The sequence below is a fragment of the Hippocampus zosterae genome, chromosome 21 (genome assembly GCF_025434085.1).
Source record: "Hippocampus zosterae strain Florida chromosome 21, ASM2543408v3, whole genome shotgun sequence".
Lineage (NCBI taxonomy): Eukaryota > Metazoa > Chordata > Actinopteri > Syngnathiformes > Syngnathidae > Hippocampus > Hippocampus zosterae.
Genome location: NC_067471.1, coordinates 5,921,581 through 5,947,049, shown reverse-complemented (window position 1 = coordinate 5,947,049; position 25,469 = coordinate 5,921,581). Strand labels below are relative to the sequence as shown.

Sequence of the window (25,469 nt, the reverse complement as noted above, 5' to 3'; positions counted from 1 at the left end):
AAACACTTCAGCCCACTGCATATTTTGTTTTGGGGGGGGGGTTATTTTTCCTTTCTCATGTAAAATGTTCTCACCTGACTCTGCGTTTGCGTTCCTGTGTCTCTCAGTGAGCATGCCGGCCAGCGAGAATGAATCGGTCAACACGGACAACGCGCCCGGAGGTGACGTGGAGGGAGAGACCTGCTGCACCCGGCTAGCGTAAGTCCTCGGCCACTTCCCGGACCGGACGTGGGATCTTTCCTTTACCTCATTCAGTACCAGCCGATTCTAGACCAAGTCTGAAAAGACGTTTAAAAACGTCTTTGGGAGTGAATGAGTTCATTGTGCCTCCGGTTGAGCCAGCAAAGTCAAAGAGCTCATCACATTAATCTCCTAGCGACCAAGGACAACGTTTCTCGTTCCAGGTGTGCCAAACGGGGAAACTAGCCTGGGTATCGATCATCTCATCACATAATTTAAGAAAAAACAAAAAAAAAGAGAGAAGAAGAACCTTTATTGCTCACTCCCCCTCTGGTTCTGATCGACTGTCTTTTGTTTGGACGGCCCAAAGCGCTCGCCTGCTCACCGGCAGCTGACTCACTCGCTCGTTCGTTTACGTCAAGATCCCAACAAGCGCTTTCTTGCTTCGACCCCCCCCCCCCCCCCCCCCACCCACGCACCCCCTGACTGGCACGCCCTTGCCACACGGCGCAGCCGCTGCACGCCACGCGCTCTCTGACCGGCGGGATCGCGAAATCCACGGCACGCTGTTGGGTTGTTTTTTTTTTTTTTCATTCTCCTCCCGCTGTCCATCTGTTACTTTGTCTTTGTTTGGCTGTTTGTGGGTATTTGTCTGACCCCGCCCTCCCCCACCCCTCAAAAAAAAAAACAAAAAAAGCAAATGATGTCATAAACTGTGCCGGAATTGTTTTCGTAGCGACAACACGTGTCATGTTTCGATACAAATACAAGCATAAACAATGCTGGGCCACACTCGCGAGTATTTATCCTTCTCGTCGCCATGGAGATGGGCGGAGCTTTGGCCATCTTCCACTCCTGCTGATCTCTTTATACTGTATATCTACCGTATTGGGTTTTGGTTCTTTTCTTTCTCTTTGTCCTCAGTCTTATGTTCATGTTGATGTTCCGGTGGCAAACACTCAAACCAAATTGGACCAAGATGTCATTCCAAACTTTGGTCTCCTTCATCCGCATGACTTCTTTGACTGCTTGCCACTTTTTACATGTCCTCACGGGGTGATTTGACCAAAAATCGAACACGGGTTGCCCCGCCCTCCCGTCAAATCACCCTTCGTGTTGCGTCTCGATGTGTGTGTTGTGCGTCTGTGTGTATAATCCATTCTGTTCTCTGTGTTCCAGAAATAGGATCTCCAAATCCAAGTTCAGGTTAGTACATGTCGTTTGCCATCGTCTCCGCTCACCCGCTCCCGACCACGCGTGTGCGCGCACGCGTTTGTGTGTATTTGGCAAATAAAGAGATGCTTCCGCAAATCCTCGGCGGGGTCGAAACGGCGCAATGTCGGCTTCTGCGTGCTGTTTTAAAAAGACGCCTCAGAGCCAGGGGAAGACGGTCAAACACAAATAGTGGATGGGAAGGAAACGGAAGGAGTTGGCACCAGTCGATGAAAACTTTCCAAGCAGAGCATAAAATGCGAATAACAATAAGACCACCTTGAAATTGGAACCCCTCCCAAACGACGGGCGCTGGGGGTGGGATGTCATCACCACTCCTATTGACTTTGTCTCTATTCTCGCCTCCCCCCACCCCGGCCCCTTCAGTCGCTACTCTCGCAGGTGGAACAGGCTGTGCAGACGCAAGTGTCGGGCGGCCGTCAAATCGCAGCTTTTCTATTGGCTGGTCATCTTCCTGGTTTTCCTCAACACTCTCACCATCGCCTCGGAACATCACCTGCAGCCGCAGTGGTTAACGGACGTACAAGGTACCTGTAACTCATTCAGTACCACCCGATTCTAGATCAAGTCTGAAAAGACGTTTAAAACCGTCTTTGGGAGTTACTGAGCTAACTTATTTCACTTGCTTCAGACATAGCCAATAAGGTGTTGCTCGCACTCTTCACCGGTGAGATGCTTTTGAAGATGTACAGCCTGGGTCTTCAGGTACAACACCCGGCCGGGCGTGGAAATTAAATTGAAACGAGGTAACGGGAGGGGGAAAAAAAAAATGGCATCGAGATTGGGTTTCTCCTCCGCCCACCGCAGGCGTACTTCGTCTCGCTCTTCAACCGCTTCGACAGCTTTGTGGTCTGCGGCGGGATTCTGGAGACCATCCTGGTGGAAACCAAGATCATGTCGCCGCTCGGCATCTCCGTGCTGCGTTGTGTACGCTTGCTGCGAATCTTCAAAATAACCAGGTAGAATAATTTGAAAATCTCAACCCCCCCAACCCCCTCTTTGGTTTGCAACCCACTGAATGCCTTTGTTGCGTCCAGATACTGGAACTCGCTGTCCAATTTGGTGGCCTCTTTGCTGAACTCCGTGCGCTCCATCGCCTCCCTGCTGCTCCTGCTCTTCCTCTTCATCATCATTTTCTCCCTGCTGGGCATGCAGCTCTTTGGCGGCAAGTTCAACTTCGAGGAGACCCGGCGGAGCACCTTCGACAACTTCCCCCAGTCGCTGCTGACCGTCTTCCAGGTCGCCGATCGAATCTGTCTCCAAAACCATTTCTAGGCGACGTCCTTTTTTTACCGATGGTTGTTCATCAGATTTTAACCGGCGAGGACTGGAACTCGGTGATGTATGACGGGATCATGGCCTACGGTGGCCCCTCCTTCCCCGGCATGCTGGTTTGCATCTACTTCATCATCCTCTTCATCTGCGGAAACTGTATCCTGTCTTACCTTGTCTTAAATCGACCCGGAGTGATTTTCGAAGCAAGTCGGCAGTTTTTAAAGTCGCATTGACACGTTCAGCAGCAACCTTAATATCACCCCTTGGCCAGATATCCTTCTGAACGTCTTCTTGGCCATCGCTGTGGACAATCTGGCCGACGCGGAGAGCCTGACATCTGCCCAGAAAGAGGAAGAGGAGGAGAAGGAGAGGAAGAAACTGGCCAGGTAGGATTGAGATCAACAAGCAGTTTGGAGGAGAGCAAAAGGGAAGGGGGGAGTGCTTAAAAGCTGGCGTCTGGTGTACCCCCCCCCCCCTCCCCACCTCCAGGCTGGGCACGCCCGACAAGAGGCACAACAACGAGAAGCCTCCACTGGAGGAGGAGAAGAGGGAGAAGATTGAGCTGAAGTCCATCACTTCGGACGGCGAGAGCAACACTGGAACGAAGGTACACGCGACGACGACGCGCCAGATTTTTCAAACACCAAATTTGAAATTTCGCAAAGCGCAATTGCGGCTTTTTCGTCTCTAAAAATGTTCATCATGATTTTTCTTTTTTTTTTTCTTTTTTTAATCAGAGCAGGTTTGTTACATTTTTTTCCCTGAGATGTTTAATTTCCATTTAGGTTTTTATTCGTTTTTGTTTTTTACACTGTCGATTTTTTTATTTGTAGTGCAAGATAAAAAGATATTGTGGAGGAAAAAAACGACAATTCCCACACGACTGTTTGACCTTCACAAAGAGGAAAACAAAGGGGCATTTTCATTAGTTTGCTGAAAAGAATTTTTTTTTTTTTTAAACACTCGTTTTTATTTCATTGACATCCAAATCCCCTTTCTTCAATTTCAGTTCTCATTATTTCGTTGATTTTGGGCAAACTCCAACCGTACCTTTTTCATTCGCAGATAAATATGGACGATTACTGCGCCGATGAAAGCGAAGAGAAAAATCCATACCCTGCAAACGATTACATCGGTAACGCACTCTTGCAAACTCGAATTGGGGGGGTGTCGGGGAAGTTCAGCGGACGCGGCTCGACGCTTCACTCCTCGATCTATTCGCCAGGCGATGAGGACGACGAGGAACCCGACGTGCCGGTGGGCCCGCGGCCGCGGCCGCTCTCCGACATCCAGCTGAAGGAGAAGGCCGTTCCCATGCCCAAGGCTCGCGCTTTCTTCGTCTTCAGCCACACCAACAAGTAAACAATCCTGACATGAGTAGATGTCCACTGGAGTAAGGATTCAAATGCTCTCTGTTGTGTGTGTTTTTTTTTCCTCCCCACCCACCCCAGATTCAGGGTTCTGTGCCATAAAATCGTCAACCACAACATCTTCACCAACCTCATCCTCTTCTTCATCCTGCTCAGCAGCATCAGTCTGGCGGCGGAGGACCCGGTGAAGAACGACTCCTTCAGAAATGAGGTGCTTTGAACAGCAACAACAACAACAAATGTAGCGGGCAGCGCTAAAAGCGCCGACGGTCGAACAAGGACGACCTTTACGGCAACGACTCATTTCCTCCCCGACGACTGTCCAACAACTTGTAAAAAGCCCGTTCAGCTTTATTGGTTCACTTTCCTCTTAAATGCCACGCTGCTTGTATTCACTCCAAAATGTTTGCATTTCCAAACTGTGAAGTTGCGACTTTTCACGAACGTCCTTTGCCCATTCGTTTCGCATCAAAACGATGAGCCTCGCTCGCGGCTTCCGTTGCAGATCCTGGGCTATGCAGACCACGTCTTCACAGGGCTTTTCACCATCGAGATTATTCTCAAGGTACGTAGACTCCACTTTGACTTTTGAAATGGGTCTTTTCGTGGGTGGGCGTGGCTTATCTTTCAATATCTTCCATCCTCAACAGATGACAGCTTACGGAGCCTTCCTCCACAAGGGCTCGTTCTGCAGGAACTATTTCAACATTCTGGACCTGGTGGTGGTCAGCGTTTCCCTCATTTCCTCTGGGATACAGTGAGTCAAATCCTTTGTTTTAGTCGCCCCAAAAAATGAATCGCCCGCCAATTATCTCACCACCCCCCCTCGCGGTGAACCGACGCCACCGAGCCCTCAGTTTGCCTTCACGGGTCGTTTGGTCGGCCCTCGCGGCGACACAAATCAACTTGTCACATCGCTAAGGAGGCAAATGTTAAGCTTGGTAAATTGGCCCGTGCTTCACAAACACGACCTCGCTCTTCGCAACTTTACACTCCAGCGCTCACCTAAACACCCCCAACCCCCACCCCATCCCCACACACACACACACCATGATGCCGTTTGTTATTAATAAAGATGTCCTTTGCTTCTTACAGCGAAGAACTCGTTGGAATGCTGTGATGTTTTCTCATGTTTAATACGCTATGCTACACTCTCTGTTTCAAACTCTTTAATAGACTCGACTTCTCGACGTAAGTCCCCACATTAGTGCTTGTGAATATGACCCGAAGTCACTGTCACACCCTTGATTTGGTATTTCTACCGTTTGGGAGAGTGGAGCCAAAGCAAGAAAAACAACAAATGATTTATTATGCTTCCTGTAAAACTCAAGTGTTAAATGTCCTTTTAAAAACGTCAGTGGTTTTCATCCGAAGCTAATTATTATTATTAAATTCAGTCCACACTCCAAATTGAACTCTCCTGGGCAATAGAAATGGCAACGGAATGTGAAAACTCAAGTGTTTGTTTTTTTTCTTTTTTTTTCTGTTCTTCTCTTTTTGCCTTGTTAAAGGTAATTAGTGTGTGGGATGTCGGTGGACGGACACAGTCAACTTCAGTCCATTTGCGTGTATTTGCGAATATTGAACGCGTTCATCGAGCAGATGAACGCCTCATCTCTTTAATTAAGTCAAGGAAATCTGACACTTGAGCGAGCCTTGCGGGAGCACTTCCTGTCATTGGCCAGCCGCTTAATGGCGACGCGCACTTCCCAACCCCGAAGCAGCGTTTTATGGGAACCTGAAAGGTGTCTTTATTTGTGTCATCGTGGCAGTACGCCATGTCCTCTCGGCTACTTCGGACTGTGAAACGTCAGCGGCATCATCCCACGCCACGTCGGCTGCCTTTAAACACCGTTCGACTTCCTGTTTGAAGGCACCACACACACTCCTTTATTTCCTTTCCAGGCGGCACAGTCACCCCCCGTCGAATGATGCGCTGGCATTTTGGTTGTACGTGTGAAAGAAAAAAAAATGTCTTCTGTTGCTTTTTTTTTAGCAACTTTATCATGAAAGGTCAACCCTCCCCACACACATACACACGCACGCATGCAACTCCACACTCATGCCGGTCCTCACAATATCATGAGTACAAGAACACACACACACGTTTGTTTGTTTTTTTTTTAATCAAAATGTCAACGCATTTATTCAGCTTTGACTTTAGATGCTTTTGTTTTGGGCACAACCTTTGAACTGACACTTTCCTCGCGGCACACTTTGCTTGCCCTAGTTTGGGTGTTTTGTTTATGCCGTACGTGTATTAGTGTGTGTGTATGTGTGTGTGTTTAGTTAATTGTGTGACAGGACTTGTTACCGTGGTGCTCAGAAGAGTCCAAAAAACAAAATGAACAGTCTCATGAATTGTCTTAGTCAGACTTGTAGAAATTTGTGATGTTAGGGCAGAACTAAATCCTGAATTCTAATTGACATGGTAGTAAAATGTTATTTTCAAATCACCACGGCTGAAATTTGGGAGGGAAAAAAATACAGCCTCTGCTTCATTTTAATCGTAAACGCATTCCGTATTATTTCATTAGTCCACAGTGGAGTCATTTAAAAAAAAAAACAATAAGAACGGTAAAATGCTCAATGCAGACTCACAGTTGCTACATCCACTTTCTCTCGACAGCCGACCAAATATTTTGTTCGGAAAAACGACGGTTTAGCATTTTAGCCGGCCGACTGCTCAATTGTATCGCCGTCGCAGGTCCAGTGCGATCAACGTGGTGAAGATCCTGCGAGTTCTCCGAGTGCTCCGACCTCTGCGGGCCATCAACAGAGCCAAGGGCTTGAAGGTCAGCGCCTCATCGGAAAAAAAAAAAAATCGAAGCGTTTGAAACGCCGCCGCTGACCGTGACCGTTTCCCCCGCTTTCCTCAGCACGTGGTGCAGTGCGTGTTTGTGGCCATCAGGACCATCGGCAACATCGTCATCGTCACCACGTTGCTGCAGTTCATGTTCGCCTGCATCGGGGTGCAGCTTTTCAAGGTAGCGCGGTGGCGAACGGCCCAGGGAATTTCCACCGCGGGAATTCTTTCATGCCGACATGTTGCGTTTCTTTCCAGGGCAAGTTCTTCTTCTGCACCGACAACTCGAAACAGACGAAGGCCGAGTGCAGGTAAGCCGCGGCCCGCGTCGACGAACCGCAACTGCCACGGCGCCCGTCACGTCAACGCGGCGTTTCTCGCCAGAGGCAACTACATCAAGTACAAGGACGGCGACGTTGCCAAGCCCGAACGAGCCCTGAGACAGTGGGAGAACAGCGAGTTTAACTTTGACGACGTGCTCCAAGGCATGATGGCTCTGTTTGCGGTGTCCACTTTCGAGGGTTGGCCGGGGTGCGTGTCTGAATACGAAAACACTCACAGACCCCACGCGCGCAGTCATTCGGTACATGCCCCTGGTTTGTTGTCCGTTTCGGCTCATCAACACCCCCCACCGTCCCCGCAGGCTCCTCTACCGGGCCATCGACTCTCACACCGAGGACGTGGGTCCCATCTACAACTACCGCGTGGTCATCTCCATCTTCTTCATCATCTACATCATCATCATCGCCTTCTTCATGATGAACATCTTCGTGGGTTTCGTCATCGTCACCTTCCAGGAGCAAGGCGAGCAGGAGTATAAGAACTGCGAGCTGGACAAGAACCAGGTAACGAGTCGCATTTCGGAGCAAACGTATTTCTCAGAAACTGAGACCGGCGGCGCTAACGCGGCTAAAGTATGTGCCGCATGCCATAAGGACAGTCGACGAAATGGAAGATGTCGTCATGGCAACGCGGTTCCCGCCGCAACAAAAAATTGGCACCGACTGGGATTCTTCCACTGGCCACGATGCCAAACTGGATTCTACTTGGGATAGTTTCAGAAACGTCGAGTCGAGTGCGTCACCTTTTGTATCTTTTGGTGCGTTTTGTCACAGCGTCAGTGTGTTGAGTATGCCCTGAAGGCCCGCCCCCTTCGCCGTTACATCCCCAAGAACCCGTACCAGTACAAGGTGTGGTACGTGGTCAACTCCACCTACTTTGAGTACCTGATGTTCACGCTCATCCTTCTCAACACCATCTGCCTGGCCATGCAGGTGAGCCCCCCCAACCCCCCAACCCCCCCACGAACACGCGCGAGGTCCAATTTCTTCTGCGCGCCAATCGCCTGTCGCTATCTGCGCTTGGCAGCACCACGGTCAGACGAAGAACTTCAACGACGCCATGAACATCCTCAACATGCTCTTCACGGGGCTCTTCACCGTGGAGATGATCCTCAAGTTGATCGCCTTCAAACCCAGGGTGAGACCCGCTTCCGTCGGAGATGATATTTGACGCCATGCCAATTGAAGCTGAGTTCAAATCAAATCCGGTTTCGGTGCGCACTGGGATTCGGCCGCGTGGCGACTCACCCTCGCCGCGTTTTAACAGTTCCTTGGTTGTGCTAACGTAAATCACGAATGAATGTTCTACATTCAAGTCCAATGGACCCTAAATGAGTGAACCCATCCAATCTTCCTCCTTATTTTCCCCTTCATCTTTGCCCCCCCCCCCTGACAAACCAAAGCCTCCGTGTGCTTTAATAGTGGTGCCTTGAGTTTGATTCGTTCCGCGACCACGCTTGTAACGTATCTTCCCATTGTGACTTGTCATTAGCATTAAGCTAGCACAAATAAAGGCTAAACTATGCAGTTTTTTGGGAATACGCGAGCGAGTCCCCTGGTTTTAGTTTGTCAGGAAACTTTAAGCTTTAAGCCTCTTTGAGGGCTCGTATCTTGAAAAACTCTGTTGTCAAGTCGCTCGCATCTCAAGGCGCCACTGTGGAAGGGTTGGTTGTCAAGTCTGAGAATATGGCAGATGAATGCGTGAGTGCTACATGCTAGAGCCCGACCGAAACGATACCAAAAAAAAAATCCAATGACTGATTAATTGGATGGTTTTTTTTTAATGTGTAATGAATTAAATGACTTCTTTTTTTGGGGGGGTGGGGCATAGGGAGAATGTTTGAATTACCTTTAGCTTATGTTGTCACGGATTAATGTGGACCGCCATCCTGCATCGAATTTGGCTGCCTCCGCAGTATGTTAATTAAGTAAGTCCAATCTCGGAACCTCCCAAAGTTCACTTCATTTTGTCCCGACACGTGTAGCCGTCGTGCCTCATTGCATATTCATGACGACCCGCGCCGAGGAGCGTGGCTACCGCGTTCACGACCGATAACGGCGTGTAGCATCAAGGCATTCATGTTTGTTAACGGAATTGGTTTTGTTTTGTTGTGTTTTTTTTAACGAAGTGTAACATATCTGATCCCGCCTTCAACGCGCTACGAGGTGGCGGCAGATGGTGTTTCCCTTCTAACCTTCCTCCTCCTCACCCCCCCCCCAACCCCCCGTCCCCTCCTCCTCCTGTATAGGGGTACTTTAGTGATCCCTGGAATGTGTTTGATTTCCTCATCGTAATTGGCAGCATAATAGACGTCATTCTCAGTGAAATCAACGTAAGTACTCGCCTCCCCCCTCCCCTCCATCCTCTCTCGCCAAACTTTTCTCCTCTCTCGTGTTCTCTGCGTCTCCTCCTTCCCTCCTCCTGCTCCTCTTTTCCTCCCCTTCCTTCCTTGAGTCCCAAAAGGCCACTCGTTGGAATACCAAGGCAAGTCAGGCGGGCGCAAACGTCGTCAGGTTATATTCCGTGACGATGAATCGGCTTGAACTGCCTCACACCACTCACACACGGCGATTTTTTTTTTCTCCTTCACTATTTTTTTTTAATGAACATTTCAACCTTACCTTATGCTATGTTTTCTCTTTGCCTTTCTTGTCTTTTTCATTTTTAAATGTCCTTTTTGTTCTTCTCCCCTCCACCCCCCGCCCTTTCTTTTCTGTCATCTTTCTGTCCTTTCCATCGCCACGCAGCATTATTTTGTTGATGCATGGAACGCATTTGATGCCTTGATAGTTGTGGGTAGCGTTGTTGACATAGCGATCACGGAGGTGAACGTAAGTAGCCCGGCTCCCTCCGCTCTGCCCCACACACACACACACACACACACACTCACAGGCCGAGCGATACCCATCTCGCATGTCTTCAAATAATTAGGAAAAACCTCAGCTGCGCTGCATTTGCTCCCGCGATGGGCGAATTGGGTCGAAGTGAGTCAAAAAGAGACCAGATGGAGCAGCGCTGCAATGCCTCGGTGATGCATTGCTTTGCTAATTTGAAACACATGAAATGCACTTTCACAGCACTTGGCAATCAGGCTTCGGAAATTGCGCAATTCCAACAAGTGGATTTGGTGTTAGTGTTTCATCTTTGAGAATTTTATTATTTTTTTTGCCCACACATTCATTCCTTTTGCATGTCAGGTGACAAGATGCACTGTTAGGGTCTGGTGCCGTTCAATTGAAGCGAAAAGATACACGGAGCAGATGTGTTTTGGGTTTTTTTTTTTGCAAGTAACAGGCACAGGAAACAAATTTAATTCACAAATGCTTTCACTCGGGGCCCGCGAGATGTATGTAAATGTATTTATGAATTCATTTCTTTTCCACGTTAGAGGCCCAGCGGACAACAACGGAGCGGCATAACAATGCCCGAGCCCGACGCAAGTCGAATGTCGAGTGTCCATTGTGTTTACACTTCACGGATGCTCGACGTCGTTCGTATCCGTGTGATACCGGAGGGGAAAAAAAACGAATAAGATGAAGAAGAAAAGCTCTTTAGCATGCAAGAGCGCCGTACGCCCCACATTATTTAGTCATAGAAAAAGAAGTTCTGCTGGCGGGACTCGATTTCCAGGGAAGCAAATCATGTCGGACAACGATGTCGCTTACAGGGCTGGTCAAATAGATGAATGTCACGTTAAAAATTCATCTTGAAAAGTGCCGTTTTTATGACCTGGACTATCCTGGCTTCATGTTCTCACGCTCGACATGGGCCAGGATATGAGTCACTTCATTAGGAACACCTGCAGATTCGAATAGATTGAGATGAAACAAACAAACAAGCAGTCCCCCCCGCCCCCCCCCCCCAAAAATCTGGGACAGCAGTTACCACAGTGGACAGTTTATCATGTGATCACTTTACAGGGTGCATGAAAGGGTTCATATCTCACTCGATTCCAATGTGATTGTGTACATGCTAGCGTCCCAATGTAATGTCACACTCGCATCCCTCCCCCAGGGCGCACGCAGCTGCGTTTTAACACCATGAAACAAGGCACGGATGTGCACAAGGGTAGTAGCGCAGCATGCCGTCCCCCCTCCCCGATGCAAGAATAAAGTGCGTTTCACCCCAGACAGCGCTGGCCGGGCATACCAATAAGCTCGGCGCTTCCCAAGGGTGCGAGTGCTCGCCTTATGCCTTGACTCCACAAAAGGGAATCCATGTTCACCCCCCACCACCCCCCTTGAGTGGTTGGGCGGCGCTCTCTATGAAAAGCACTTTGACTTTGAAGACACTTTGACAGGACAGATTTGAAACGACATCCAGACCCAACGGGTGCGTCTTGGTTATCTGTAAAAGCCAACCTTGAAATCGGTTTTGCTTCTTCACTTTGCTGTTGATTTTCCTCATTTGATAATCAGTATTTTTCCTTTTCTTTGTCATTTTTTTTACATATTATTCAAACTGAATGAATTCTAATCAAGGTTATTACAGTTCAGGAAAAACGTTTTTCGAAAATGTCCCCCCTGGTTTTCATTTTCGTCAGTTGATAGCCGAGGTTCATTTCAGTATTGCTGCAGAATAAGTTTGTGATATAATACTTAATCGCCTACTTTTTTTTTTGTGCACTTGACCCATATATATGAAAAACTAAGAATAAAACGAATTTAAAAACTATCAAAAAAAAGTCCGAACCATGATAACCCCGATTCAAACATGGCAACCTACTCTGCGACGCTGCAACTTTTATAATAATAATAATAATAATAATGCATTTTATTTATAAGCACCTTTCAAGACACCCAAGGACACTTTACAATACCTAAAAACACAAAACAATACAATTTATGTCGTCACATCAAATAGCACAAACCAATGTAGCAACATTTCACGTTTTGCAACAAAGTCGGTTACCGTCATAGCCAACGTCATAACATACGATTTGTGGAAACCGTTGTGCTCGCATAACTTGCCTACCAATTTCCCTTCCTTTCTTCCTTCCTTCCTTCCTTCCTTCCTTCCTTCTGTCCATTCTCTGTTTCTTTCGTCCGAGTGTCATCCAACCGCGCACACCGTCATGCACGTCACAGTTGCTCTTACCGGCAGCTGGTACAATCCGTTGCCATACGACCCCCCGTTCTAACCTGAAAACTAGGTGGCCCGGTTACAATTGCGCCACAAAGAACGGCTCCTCCGGCTTTCTCTTCTATCCCCTCGCCTGCTGTGCCTTTTGTTCACATTCTCTCCTGTGCCAGTGCCGCCGCGTCATCCTTCTTGCGGGAGATGCTTTTGGGCGCTAATGATGCGTATTTTAACTCATTCACTCCCAAAGACGTTTTTAAACGTCTTTTCAGACTCGGTTTAGAATCGGCTGGTACTGGATGAGTTAACAGGCCCCGCCCAAAACGACACACAGGAAACTGATTTTTTTTTTTTTCTGTGTGGATTTGTCTGCGTCCACCGAGTGACGACGCGTGAATGTGACATTCCGGCGCCTCTTCAACTTGAAAGGACCGGTGAGCTTTTCGAGCCGGAAAGAGGCCTTGAATAGCACATCCGGTGCAGTAAAAACGCAGCTTGAAGCGTTCTGTGGCATCATTCGACCGCGATTGCTTTGTGGCTCCAGCTGGCAGCAAGAGAAACAGATAGCTCCAGAGGCAGGCCTCCATCCATCAGCGTACACATAAAGCCACGGGCACCTGCGCATAAATGTTGCAGACACATCATCAGCCACTTCGCCTTTTCTCCGCACTGGCCCGGGCGCCATTATTCATTATTTCAGCCCCGCAGCCTTAAACAGACTTTTCCAATATCCGACAGTCCCAACATGGTTCAATCTAGCCCGATGCCACCCGTCTATATGCTGTAATATCTTCAGAATTGTCCCTCCTGGCCCCGATGAAATTATGCCTTTTTTTTTTTCCATCCACTCCCCAGTTGTTGAACCATCAAACTGGGATGGCAAGTAAAACTCCTCAAGCATAACATCATGTATTTCTACCTCAGCGGTATTTTGGTGAAGTCGGATTGGGATCGGGTCAAACGTTATTTGCGTCGCTTCAATTCACAACCGAAGGCCCCATGTGAGCAAGCAGAGAGGCCCAAAAAAAATATATTTTTTTTAAACTGTAGGGAGACTATCTGCCTCCAGAGGTTGGATTGAGAGACAAGATAGGCGACGCCAGAAAACTGCTAAAAAAAAAAAGACTCGTTCTTATCATTGCAAATCCGATGACTCAACTTGGAGACGTCTGACAGGCCCGAGCCAACACCGATTTGTGTATCTTCCGACCTGTTAAATGTTTTTCGAGCAATACCCCAAACGTAGGAAGACGCGGCCAATCGGTCCGAGAGAAAAAAAAAACCCCAACACCTAAGCTTGACCCCATGACCCCATTTGTTGGATTCGCACACCTCCACCTTCCGACTCTTCGTTCCGACGACCGACACGCTTCACGAAGCGCCGCTTCTTGTTGCTGATCTTTGTTGCCTTTCCTTAAAGCCAGCTGACTCCTCCTCGTCCTCCTCCTCTTCGTCCTCCTCCTCCTCCTCCTCCTCTCACCCCCCTGTGGTAAGACCAATGGTACGCTCCCACGGTAACCTCGTCCGCCTCCCTCTACCTTCCTCCTCCTGCGTCCATCCGCATGACCCCCCCACCACCACCACCGCCGCCGCTACTCTGCTGATATTCCATATTCGTGTGTGGGCCCAAATGTTGTTGTTGCCATGGCGCCCGTTGCTTCCCCCTCCTCCCACCCATGCTTCCCTTTCTGGGTGTTACGTCCAGTGCTTCGTCATCAGCGCAAAACATCACCCCCCGCCCCCTCCCGTCACACTTAGCGGCCTTTATCCTCCCATTTCTTTGATGTGTTCGGAAGCCAATTCTTTCTTATTTCTTCACTCGGCGTCACCGCCGCTTTCCCGCCCCCACGCTCTTTTTGATGCAACGGCCTTCGACTCTTTGGGCTGTGGTTTTTGGTACGACGGAGTGCAGCAGAGAACTTTTGGGAGCAGTGGGCGACCATTTTCTCACACATTAGCGGATAGTGTATATTGAGATCGAACAAAAACTTTCCCGGAGCACATCACAGTTTGGACGATGGCGACAAACAGATGTGTCCGGTTGCACTGCGAGTGTTTGTACAATCGTTGCGACTGGCGTTTTTCTTATTCTGTGGCTGCGGCGCTGCAAAAAGTGTTGAAAGCGCTGTACATCACATGTCCAAATCTTGCGTTACACACACACACACACACACACCTACTAAAAAGGAACAGCGGCATAAATAAATGAGCGTGTATTAGAATAGCACTCAGCGAGGTGGCTGAATATTTTATCATTGACTGCCGGGACACAAAAGAAAGCCGTCGTTGCCGCCGCTAAAACCTCGTCAACTGCCAAATTTTCAAAAAAATAGTCTAAAAATAGCCTGCCAGGGCAGTACGTCAGTCACAAGAGGGTTTGACAGTCAAAAGCAAACCACTAGAAAGGCTAAGAATGAGATTTGCCAAGCGTGATGACAGGAATTTATACCAGCAGGTATAATATCTTAATCCGTGTGAAGCTCCCCAGTTGTTTCCTCACACCAGGAATGATTTATTGGAACCTCCCTCCAGATCTCTGATCCTTCCAAATAGTTTTCCTCGATTTATGGACGAGTGATGGTAATCTCCACGGACACGCTCAGCTTATTCAAACGTGCGCGATAGCAAGGCCATCCTGGCGTTTCGACAAATGAACGACAAACCGAAGTCCGGTGGACTGTGAGATCGGTCGATCTGTTTGTTGCCTCGTGAATTCCCCCGCTATGCCGCTCAAATTGACAGACCCCCCCCCCTCGACCAGATCTCTGTTGACAGCCGGTGCAAATTTACATACTAACTTGAGAAATGTGTGCGTGTGTGTGTGCAAATAATGTAAATAACGTCAAAAAAGGGCCTGCAGAACTCTGAAGAGAACGCCCGGATCTCCATCACCTTCTTCCGACTCTTCCGTGTGATGCGTCTGGTGAAACTGCTCTCTCGTGGGGAAGGGATCCGGACACTACTGTGGACCTTCATCAAGTCCTTCCAGGTAACTCAATTCGAAGGCTTCACCCTTGGTTCCTCCAAAGGTGTCTGGTCAGCTGACCCGAGGCATCAGGCAGGACCAAAACCCAAGTTCAGGACCGTTGGCTTTAGATAAAGGTGCAAGGCGGTCCAATTCGGCAGGGTTGGATGCACACGAGCCAATGGGACCAACCACCTTCACTTCTATTTGGTTTTCATTGAAAGTCAAGAAATACGGTGCCGTTCCAGACCTTGGTTTCTTCTACACAGAACAGAAGTGGTCTTTCTAAAAACAAACAAAATAATGTCATTCTTTTTGCTCAGCGGGACACACTTTGTATTTCTGACAGTCATCCGCACACCAGTGGTTTCTTAAGACGCAAATGCAATGTAAACAGCAGGGGCCCCAAAATTGAACCCTGTGTAACACCATCCGACCTGATGTTGTCTCTTCTCTCCAGGCTCTACCGTACGTCGCCCTGCTGATTGTGATGCTGTTTTTTATTTACGCCGTCATTGGCATGCAGGTAAGGCACCTCCTGCTTTATCTCCCTGTTGGATTTAATTGCCCTTTGCTAATTGTCCAAAGAGACTGGTGTGTTTTTTTTTTTCCCCCGCCACCCCCTCGTGCAGATGTTTGGCAAAATAGCGCTGCGGGACCACACGCAGATCAACAGGAACAACAATTTCCAGACGTTCCCCCAGGCGGTGTTGCTGCTCTTCAGGTGAGGGAAGATTGCAGCGCTCCTCTCCTCGACCACGCACGCGCCACGGATTTCCATTTATTCGCCCCGTTTTGCGGGTTACTTAAAAGATAGATGAGGTGTCAATGTCCAAAACGGATTTTAAGAGAGGATTAGATCTGGGAAGTAATTTCCAGAGAGGTTGAGCATGTAGCGATTTGTTGCTCCAGCTGCACGGGAGCATTAGTAGACAAAGACGTGAAACCGAACATTGCGGCGGCAGATGTGCCACAGGCGAAGCGTGGCAGGAGATCATGCTGGCGTGCTCGTCCTATCGGCCGTGCGAGAAAGGATCCACCAATGAGAACGTCACCATCCCGGAGGACTGCGGGAGCCAGTTCGCCATCATCTACTTTGTTAGCTTCTACATGCTCTGTGCCTTTCTGGTGAGCACCCTGCCCAAAACCCCCTCCTCCTTTTTTTAAATGTAATTTTTTAAAATTTATGCCTGAATCTTCTCGTAGATCATCAATCTCTTCGTGGCTGTCATCATGGACAACTTTGACTACCTGACGCGGGATTGGTCCATCCTGGGGCCGCATCACCTTGACGAGTTCAAGAGGATTTGGGCCGAATACGACCCGGAAGCCAAGTGAGTTGGCCAAAATGATTACAAGTCAGTGGTGCGCAAAGATCCTTCTCGAGTGTTGTTGTCGTTTCTTTCCAGGGGGAGGATCAAGCACCTGGATGTGGTGACCCTGCTCCGAAGGATCCAGCCCCCGCTCGGCTTCGGGAAGCTCTGTCCTCACCGGGTGGCCTGCAAGGTGGGCACCCCCGGCGTGCGCATTGACTGGATGATTCCCGAAGAACATTTAGCATTTTGTTTGTGTGTGTAGCGTCTGGTCTCCATGAACATGCCGCTGAACAGCGACGGAACCGTCATGTTCAACGCGACGCTCTTTGCGCTGGTCCGAACGGCGCTGAGGATCAAGACAGAAGGTTGAAGCGCACGCGCGCACACTCGACACTCGCGTTCGGGTTGTCTTTTCCACGATCTGAGTTTGCGTTCTCTGGTCCGTGCGTCTTTTCAGGGAATCTGGAGCAGGCCAACGAGGAGCTGAGGGCCATCGTGAAGAAGATCTGGAAGAGGACAAGCATGAAACTGCTGGATCAAGTGGTGCCCCCTGCTGGCGGTTTGTATTCTGTATTCTCAAACGTGACTGGGAAATGTTTCCACACGTGGGCTGTTCCGATTTTTTTTTTTAATAATACCTGGAAACTGCTTGTTCCCACTCGAATACAAAACAAAGAGGATTACACATATTTTCAATATTCTTTATCCTCTGTGGAAGACGACAAATATTTTTGCAGCTTATTGAGTCACAGAGACTATTGGTACCTTTTGTGGGCGTCTTTTTGGCTGTGTGACTGCACTATAATCCCCCCACCCCACCCCACCACCACCACCAGTGGACAAGAATAAGACGCGGGCAGCACAATGAATGAAATTGTCACGTGAAATTATATTTTAAACAAGAATGTTCAGAATCACAAAAGCATGCTCATGAAACAGCTGTCATGTTCCAAATGTTACTTTGCTTGACGCGCCCTTTAGACGACGAGGTCACGGTCGGAAAGTTCTACGCCACCTTCCTCATTCAGGAGTACTTCCGCAAGTTCAAGAAGAGGAAAGAACAAGGGCTGGTGGCCAAAGTGCCGCCCAAAACGGCCCTCTCTCTGCAGGTACGCGCGCAGACAAAACCAAAATGTTCCCCAAATTATATTTCGGCATCGTGAATTTTCGCCTGTGTTTTAGGCGGGCCTGCGGACGTTGCACGACATCGGGCCGGAAATCAGGAGGGCCATCTCCGGAGACCTGACGGTGGAGGAGGAGGTAGACAAAGGTCTGAAGGAGCCCACATCGGCCGCATCCGAGGACGATATCTTCAGGGTAAAGGTCGGATACACACACGCACACACCCTGACTTCCTCTTCGGAGAGCGAGCGAGAGAGAACGAACGATGCTCCGCCTCCAGCTTGAAGCTCTCCATGCCGATATGAACAATCCTCCATGCATGCGCTGAAGTAGATACGAGTAAATACATTTGCATTTGGTGTAAGTTTTGGTTAACCCGCCTCCCATTGGTGTCGTCATTTCTAGTGCCCGACCAATGGCAGGCCTTTATTTATTTATAGTAAACCCCCCCCCCCCCAAAAAAAGGGCAAACGGCTTCAAAAAAAATCCATGTCGGTCTGGCCGTCTCGCAAATTTGCTGGCAACCATCATTTCCATTGCCGCTTTGGAGCGCCTCGTTGTCAACCATGAGTGTGCGTACTTGATGAAAAGAAGGCGTAAGAGTCAGAAGATTTTAAAAAATAAAAAATCGAAGCATATTTACAGAATAAAAATTAGGCTCTCATTGGATGTCAAAGTTATGATGAATGAAAATTGAGGAAATATCGAAAACTCCCAAAAAACAAAAAAAAAGTTGGGACACTCTTTGCATTTGCATCCTGGCTGGAATGAATGTGCCAAATAATGTTTTATTGGACGATATTTTTTTCCTGCGTCCCTATTAATCTCTTTCTCTTCTCCATCTTGCAGCGGTCAGGCGGCTTGTTTGGAAACCACGTCAACTATTACAACCAGAGCGACGGCCGCGCCTCCTTCCCGCAGTCGTTCACCACCCAGCGTCCCTTGCACATCAGCCAGAAGGGCTCGCCCTGCGAAGGCGACAGCCCCTCCCACGAGAAGCTCATGGACTCCACCACCTTCACGCCGTCGTCGTATTCGTCGTCGGGCTCCAACGCCAACATCAACAACGCCAACAACACCGGCATGGTGGGCGTGGCCCCGCAGGGCGGCGGCCGCTTCCCGAGCTCGTCCGTCAGCACGGTGGACGGCCGCGCCGGACAGCCGCTGACGCCCGTCCTGCTGCCCAGATCGGCTTGGTGCTTCCCTCCCAAGAGGTGAGCACGCAGTCATCCGTGAAAGGATGACTGATCTCTGCAGATGACTGATCTGAAATGATCTCTGCTTCGAAACTTTTCATTCCTTTCTTCTTTTTTTTTCCTATCTTGGTGTGGCGAGCAGGACGTGTTTTTTTGACAACCTCCTTCGGTATGTTGCCAGGGCACAGATATCTCCGTAGTGTGTGTTTGCTCCTCGAAAAAAATTTTTAAAGTCTCATCGTGCGACATGAAAATGCGCGGATGAGAAAGTGCCATAGCGACGGCGGTTGCTATGCACCCTTGCGCTGCTTACGTTGCCGGAGCTCAACGTCGCCGCTGAGCGAAGCTGCGGATAAAGCGTTTGGGGGGCCGCCGCACCAAACTTTCCCTATCCAAGGCTTTTTAATCGCTTTTTGATTTGCCTGAAAAACTGACTCGAAAGCAGTTTGGGCCATGCCGACTTTTTTGCGTTTTTATTCTCGGTCTTACTTTCGACGCTAACCCTCGCCGCTCCCTCCAGTTCTTTTGCCGTTCTTTTTTGGAAGTGTGCGCCTGTGCTTCGACCACCCCGCTTCTAAAACTCCGCTCGTCCCGTACAACCGGTGGTCATTCTGCCTCGCCCCCCGCCCCCCGCAGCTCCGACTCGAGCGACAGCCGCCTGCCCATCATCCGCAGGGGCGAGGGGTCCACGGAGGAGACGTACGACGAAAGCTACGCCGACGAGAGGGAGTTCCACGAAGAGGACCACTCGCTCTCCTCCGACATGTATTACCGATCAATCAAAGTCACGGCGATCGATGCGGGGGTGGGGGGGTTGCCATCGCTAACGCCGCTTTTCTCGCTTTCAGGCTGGTGTACCGCGACGACACCTGCAAGCAGCTGACTCCCATGGAGGAAGGAGACGACATGGAGGAGAGAAGAGGAGTTGGGGGGTGGCAATCCCCCAGAAGAGTCTTTCTCTGTCCCGCCTCTTTAGGTACGACGCCATTCCCTTCAATCGTCCGTCTGTCGGTCCGTGACTTGTTTTCGTCACTCTGTCTCCCCCCCCCCATGTCGTCAGGGCGGAGATCTTCGTTCCATTTAGAGTGTCTGAGGAGGCAGTCGAGGCCGGACGTCTCTCAGAAGACGGCCGTACCGCTGCACCTCGTCCATCATCAGGTAGAAGTCGGGTTCATTCGCTCGGGGGGGGGGGGGGGGGGGGGGTTGCCACTGTGCTAACTCGCCCCTCCCCTCAAGGCGCTCGCCGTGGCCGGGCTGAGTCCGTTGATCAGGAGGAGCCACTCGCCCACCCTCTTCAGCCGGCTGTGCTCCACGCCTCCGGACAGTCCCGCAGGTATATTCCCGCTCGTGTGTCGAGATGATCGGCGGACGGACTTGACGAGTTGTTTCTACCGTCCGCAGAGCGAGGCGGCGACGCCTTGTATCAACGGGTACCCTCGCTGAGGTTGGAGGGCTCCAACTCTCATGAAAAGCTCAACGCCAGCTTGCCCTCGGTCAATTGCGGGCCCTGGTAAGACCAAACGCTCGGGGCGGGTGTGAAAGTCGGGGGTGGGCCCGGACGGACCATCGACCTGCGTGCCTTCGTCGTCGATAAACGCACTTTTCAATTCGGGGGGGGGGTTGTGTGTCTTTTGTAGGTATACCGACAGTAATGGCAACAGTCGGGTACCCAGTCCGAGCCCCGCCTCCGGCCTGCCGACAACCAATCGGAGAGCGGCGCGGCCCGCGTCGCTCATGGTGCCCTCGCTATTGGGCCACGACTCCGGCTCGTCGCACGGCAGCGCGGGAAGTCTGGTGGAGGCGGTGAGTGTGTCCGTGTGCGTGGCCCCGCCCCCCACCCACCGACTTACTGACTCCCTCCTCGCCATTTCATCTTCGCTCGCCCCTTTGCAGGTGCTAATATCCGAAGGCTTGGGCCAGTTCGCGCAGGACCCCTCCTTCATCGAGGCCACCAAGGCCGAGCTGGCCGACGCCTGTGACATGACCATCGAGGAGATGGAGCACGCCGCCAGCAACATCCTCAACGGCAACGCCGCCACGTCAGACGCCACCGCGCCCGTCGACTCCCGGCACAGCCCCAACGGCGACCTCCACGGGGACAGGGACCTAGGGGCGGAGGACGGCGGGGAGGCCGGCGGGAACCGAGGCTCCGTCCACGGGCCGTCCTCTGTGGAAGAGCGGCAGGAGCTGCTAGCGGGGGCGCGGGGACAGGAAGAAGAGGACGACGATGACGAGGAGGAGGAGGAGGAAGTCGGGGGGAGGGAGGAGGGACACCACCGAAGCTCCGCAGCGATGGCGGGAGCGCGGCAGAGGACCAGCGGGCTGCTGGAGGACGAGGACATGGAGTGCGTGACCAGTTTGTAGGGCATCCGCTGGACGTCTCGCCATTAGCGGCTGCGCTAGTCCCCGCCCCCTTCACGCACGCACCTCCGAACAATGGCGGGCAAGGCGCGTCCCGGAGCGCCACAAAATGCTTTGTACGTCGAATGTTTGTAGTAAAGTATATCACACTATACTCTATATTACCGGAGTGTGTCCCCCCCAGCCCCCTCAACACGCCCCCTCTTTGTATGCACATTTGCGTGTGTGCGAGTGAGTGTGCGTGTCTCTAAAGTGCCTCACAGTTTTCTCACGTCCTCAAAGTGACGAGGCGAAGGCAAAGAGGAAAAAAAAACAACAACAAAAAAACATCCGTTGGCCTTTTCGTCTTGTGTCAGTGTTGGGCTAGCGGGGGCGGCGCGGCGTGCCACGGCGGAGCTCCTCCTCCTCCTCCTCGATTCACTCGGGATGAAGCGCTGTATCGTCAAAAGTAAAAAAAACGTCCTCCTCTTCCAAAGGAACGCCCCCCCCCCCCCCTCCAGCGGGGGTGGCGGGGTGCGAGGGATGGACCGACAGCCGGCAAAATGGCTGACAAACTGCCCGTTCAGCTCCACCTGGCTTCCTTTCTTTTCGTCACTTCCTGCTCCCAAACAGGAAACGCGACGAGCGGAAATGCGTGCACCATTTTTTTTCCCCCTCCTTTCGCCATGCCGCCATTTTCTTTCGGCGAGGAGTTGGACAAGACTCTGGCTGACCCCTCCACCCCCTTCTGTGTTGCCCGCCATTTTGTTTTCCTCCTCATGCTGTCTAATTTATCTTTTTTTTTTTTTTTTTTGCACAATCGGGGTGCTGGTCTTTCTAAATGTACTTTTAGGAGAACTTTAAGCGGTTTTAAGTAACAAAGCAGGGGCGTAGACTTTTATTTTGAAGTTGCGTGTCTGCGTCCGTACCATTTTGCGCGCGTGTGTATGTACGACGAGGGTTCTTTCTCTCGGTATGCACCTTTTACAGATTCTATCTATTTATTTATTTATTCCCCCCCACCCCCCACCACCACCAGAGGAGAGACGTGAATGTGTGTGCGTGTTTTGAGCGGTTTACCTAACGTACGCTTCAGTGAAAAAAGATTTTTAAGCCTAGACAATAATTTAAGGTAGCATTAAAACAAGTGTACGTGCGCGCGTGTGAACGGGCCTCGAAAAGGGGGTCACCGCAGACGGGCATGCTTCCAAAGCGTTTGAACGTTCGGATTTTTCGCATTTTAATCGGCGCGGATTTTGGGGTGTTCTCTTCTGAGGTAGACAGATTTTTCTTAATGATTGTGCTGGAAAAAAAAAATAGTCGTGAATGCAGTGAAAGGGCCGTAACACACTGTTATCGTTGATACGAGTCGTCTTTCTCTTCAAACTAACTCTTAGGGCTGAGTTTAAAGATGCTGCAAGAATTTTAAATCCATCGTGAAACATCTTAGAGGAAGTGAAGTTTAAGGGTTTTTTTTGGGGGGGGGGTTAAGTGTTTAATTTGGGGTGCAGGGGCATGCAATCGTCAGTCGGAGTTTGTAGCAAGGAGGTGCGCCAGTGACAGATTTGGAAATATTTTCAAGCCCTATTTTAGGGCGTCATTTAAAGTTTCATCATTGTAGCCTCGTAGCTCGTCACTTTATTTTTTTCAAAATAAAAGTGAAAAAAAATGCTTTATAAACTACCAAACATGCTCATGAAACCAATTCAAACTCACCAAATTTTAAAGCCAAATATCAGAATGGAATCAAAACTAACTCATGAAAATTCCCAAACTATTATTAGCCTGCTAGCAAGATGTACGCAAGTTTGTCTTGATTCTCGTGGGTGCGTTGTGGCTCCCCGTCGGCTCTCAAGGACGAAACCCACTCAAACCTGAAGTCAAAGATCGTATTTGCCACCCCATGACCCCCCCGCCCCCCCCCCCCCCCCCCCAAAGAAAACACCACCGCATGTCGCTCTCATAGCGGCAGTTAGCCGAAGGTGGCTGCAGTATTCGGTACTATTCGCAGCTCTGCGAGGACTTTGGGTGCCAGGAGCACTCTTGTGAGAATTATGCAAACTTAATGTGAATGTGATGTCACGTGGCTGGAAAACGGCGTCTGCAATTGTGGGGGTGGGGGGGGGGGGGGGTTCTGTTGCTAGCTTGCACTTATTTGCAGCTTTATTCGAATGGATAACTTTCACTTTTTGAGTTGGAACGATTTGACGAAAGGGGGCCCCCGTTGGATCATTCTTCACATTTGACCCCAAGTAACCCTCTCCAGTAACAGCTAGATATGCAATAACTTTCTGTGCAGTTCCCCCGGCGCGTTTTTTTTCCGCATGCCAGAGAAACTTACCATACTTGAAATGAGTGAGATGCAGTGTCGTATTGACTGTGTGTTTACTGACCTGAAATCAGTTTTGTTTTTGGTTTTTTTTGCACCAGTCTGGGTGGTTGATTAAATTCTCTGGTCAATATGAGTGATTGACAGGTGTCGCACGACGTCAGTGTAGCTGAGAGCAGGGCTGAACGATTTTGAAAAATAGCGTAATGGCGATTTTATTTTCATTCGAATGCGGCTTAATATGCCTTTTATGGGGAGGGGGTTGTTGTTGGGTTTTTTTGGGACAAATATAAGCAATAAATGATTCCGGGTTACAATAGATGTACATCTAGTTTTGGTCATTTCATAAATTTGAGGCTTATAACGCAAAAAAAATGAACAGTGAATTATTATTAAAGTTAAAATATATAAATATATCAATAAGAAATATACGTTTAAAAAAAATAACGGCAATTGACCGACCAAAGAGGCTTTTAGTTGGAGCCTTTTCGATGTGAACATTGCGACGTCGATTTGAATTCAATTCATCGTTCAGCCCTCCTCCTTGGTTAGTGTACATAAGGCAGTTGATTTGCATATCTTGAAGAGGACACCTTTTTTTTTAAATCCTCCTCCCAATATCAAACTCATTTAAAGCCCCGCTCCAAAGCATATATTGAATCATGCTGATCCTTCAAGCCATGACTTATAAAGGAAAGTGACTTATTTATTGATTCTGATATTTCCCAATGGGGTTTTCAGATAACGCTGTTTAGGAACGGCCGTCCGGCGACATTTTCTTGATCACTCAGTTAACTGACAGGAAGGGAGATTTTTCTCTCTCTTCCTCTCTGAATGTTCTGTTCTCCTGCTTCTACACGGCCAACTCAAAACAGTTTCTACACAATCTACAGTGGTGCCTGGAGATAAGAGTGACACAACTATAGAGTTTATCGTAAAATGGGGTTGTCGTCAGTTTTATTTTTTCTCTCTTTTTCCTTTGACTCGTGAGCAAAAATTTGCGATGGCAACTCGACTCCACTAAAAAGCAGCAGCGTGACAGAAAAATGACAGATTTTTATTTACAACAGCGGTGTGATTTTGCCTTTAAGTCTGCCAGTTCGAAGCCAACACATAATGGCGAAACATTATTAACTGGCTAATGAATAGCATCTGCGTGGCGGTGTCGTAAGGCTAAGCAACGAATATAACAATGTTCACGGGTATACTGTATATTCTTTATTTTGGCAAAAAACGGCGAATATTACTGCAGATTAAATGAGTCACTCGGTCGTTTCTGTGTGTGGCTGTACGCTGCTGCCCTCCGGTGGCCAAATCAAGCACACCAGGAGTCGAAATTTTAACTACTGCCATTTTCCTTATTTTTAAAAAACCCAACATATTAGGAACATTTTGTTGTTGTTTTCTTGTGAGGGGGGGGGGGTAATACTTATCCCATTCATTTCAAAGGGCGAAGATGATTTGGCGATTGTTTGATTTCTATTCATGAAACTCGTATCTCAAGGCACCACTGCATCATTATGCCCCTACCGATTATATAAAGGTTTAAAATTGATATCGCTTCACCACAGGCCGACGATTGTATATTTTTCTACATCATATCTGAGTCGTGAATATCTAATCAAGCGAATGTGACGGAATTAGGAGGTCGGGAATGTATTTATGGCCTACTGACTGTAGCGTCAGCATGAATTTATTGGAACGTCCCACTTGAGGAAGATGTTCGGGTTGCGAACGTTTATGAGGACTTTTTTTTTCATTAAAGTTATGAACCATTGCCTGTTCGAGCTCCAAACGGCCGCCAATCACTTTCAACCCAGAATGAAGAGCAAGTGTACAGATATTTTGTGGGCAAGTATATTCTAGAATGCTAGTTTCCATAGCGACTTTATTCTATTTTAGATATAAAATGGAGA

The 25,469-nt window shown here is 49.2% G+C and overlaps 1 protein-coding gene across 9 annotated transcripts in view; it reads left to right on the top strand.

Annotated features, from left to right (window-relative positions):
• Positions 1 to 23,138, top strand: part of cacna1c (calcium channel, voltage-dependent, L type, alpha 1C subunit) — a 76,801-nt gene extending 53,663 nt beyond the window's left edge. For 2 of the 9 annotated variants that reach the window (XM_052055509.1, XM_052055502.1), the window contains exons 11-52: positions 108 to 198; positions 1,360 to 1,386; positions 1,780 to 1,940; positions 2,045 to 2,118; positions 2,221 to 2,372; positions 2,451 to 2,652; positions 2,724 to 2,844; positions 2,960 to 3,074; positions 3,178 to 3,295; positions 3,754 to 3,823; positions 3,914 to 4,046; positions 4,140 to 4,269; positions 4,564 to 4,623; positions 4,709 to 4,815; positions 6,766 to 6,853; positions 6,938 to 7,045; positions 7,123 to 7,175; positions 7,249 to 7,395; positions 7,508 to 7,709; positions 7,980 to 8,138; positions 8,233 to 8,343; positions 9,455 to 9,538; positions 13,706 to 13,786; positions 15,137 to 15,274; positions 15,711 to 15,776; positions 15,883 to 15,974; positions 16,216 to 16,378; positions 16,457 to 16,584; positions 16,660 to 16,756; positions 16,829 to 16,931; positions 17,024 to 17,125; positions 17,548 to 17,675; positions 17,749 to 17,883; positions 18,538 to 18,902; positions 19,027 to 19,053; positions 19,521 to 19,649; positions 19,733 to 19,860; positions 19,945 to 20,042; positions 20,121 to 20,217; positions 20,286 to 20,394; positions 20,522 to 20,687; positions 20,778 to 23,138. In XM_052055509.1, coding sequence (XP_051911469.1) covers positions 108 to 198; positions 1,360 to 1,386; positions 1,780 to 1,940; positions 2,045 to 2,118; positions 2,221 to 2,372; positions 2,451 to 2,652; positions 2,724 to 2,844; positions 2,960 to 3,074; positions 3,178 to 3,295; positions 3,754 to 3,823; positions 3,914 to 4,046; positions 4,140 to 4,269; positions 4,564 to 4,623; positions 4,709 to 4,815; positions 6,766 to 6,853; positions 6,938 to 7,045; positions 7,123 to 7,175; positions 7,249 to 7,395; positions 7,508 to 7,709; positions 7,980 to 8,138; positions 8,233 to 8,343; positions 9,455 to 9,538; positions 13,706 to 13,786; positions 15,137 to 15,274; positions 15,711 to 15,776; positions 15,883 to 15,974; positions 16,216 to 16,378; positions 16,457 to 16,584; positions 16,660 to 16,756; positions 16,829 to 16,931; positions 17,024 to 17,125; positions 17,548 to 17,675; positions 17,749 to 17,883; positions 18,538 to 18,902; positions 19,027 to 19,053; positions 19,521 to 19,649; positions 19,733 to 19,860; positions 19,945 to 20,042; positions 20,121 to 20,217; positions 20,286 to 20,394; positions 20,522 to 20,687; positions 20,778 to 21,248 — 5,336 coding nt within the window. In that variant the 3' untranslated portion in view covers positions 21,249 to 23,138. Of the gene's footprint in view, positions 1 to 107; positions 199 to 1,359; positions 1,387 to 1,779; positions 1,941 to 2,044; positions 2,119 to 2,220; positions 2,373 to 2,450; positions 2,653 to 2,723; positions 2,845 to 2,959; positions 3,075 to 3,177; positions 3,296 to 3,753; positions 3,824 to 3,913; positions 4,047 to 4,139; positions 4,270 to 4,563; positions 4,624 to 4,708; positions 4,816 to 6,765; positions 6,854 to 6,937; positions 7,046 to 7,122; positions 7,176 to 7,248; positions 7,396 to 7,507; positions 7,710 to 7,979; positions 8,139 to 8,232; positions 8,344 to 9,454; positions 9,539 to 9,953; positions 10,038 to 13,705; positions 13,787 to 15,136; positions 15,275 to 15,710; positions 15,777 to 15,882; positions 15,975 to 16,215; positions 16,379 to 16,456; positions 16,585 to 16,659; positions 16,757 to 16,828; positions 16,932 to 17,023; positions 17,126 to 17,547; positions 17,676 to 17,748; positions 17,890 to 18,537; positions 18,903 to 19,026; positions 19,054 to 19,520; positions 19,650 to 19,732; positions 19,861 to 19,944; positions 20,043 to 20,120; positions 20,218 to 20,285; positions 20,395 to 20,521; positions 20,688 to 20,777 lie in introns of all 9 variants that reach the window. The other 7 variants (XM_052055501.1, XM_052055500.1, XM_052055503.1 and 4 more) reach the window with 6 other exon arrangements.
• The last annotated feature ends 2,331 nt before the right edge of the window (positions 23,139 to 25,469 follow it).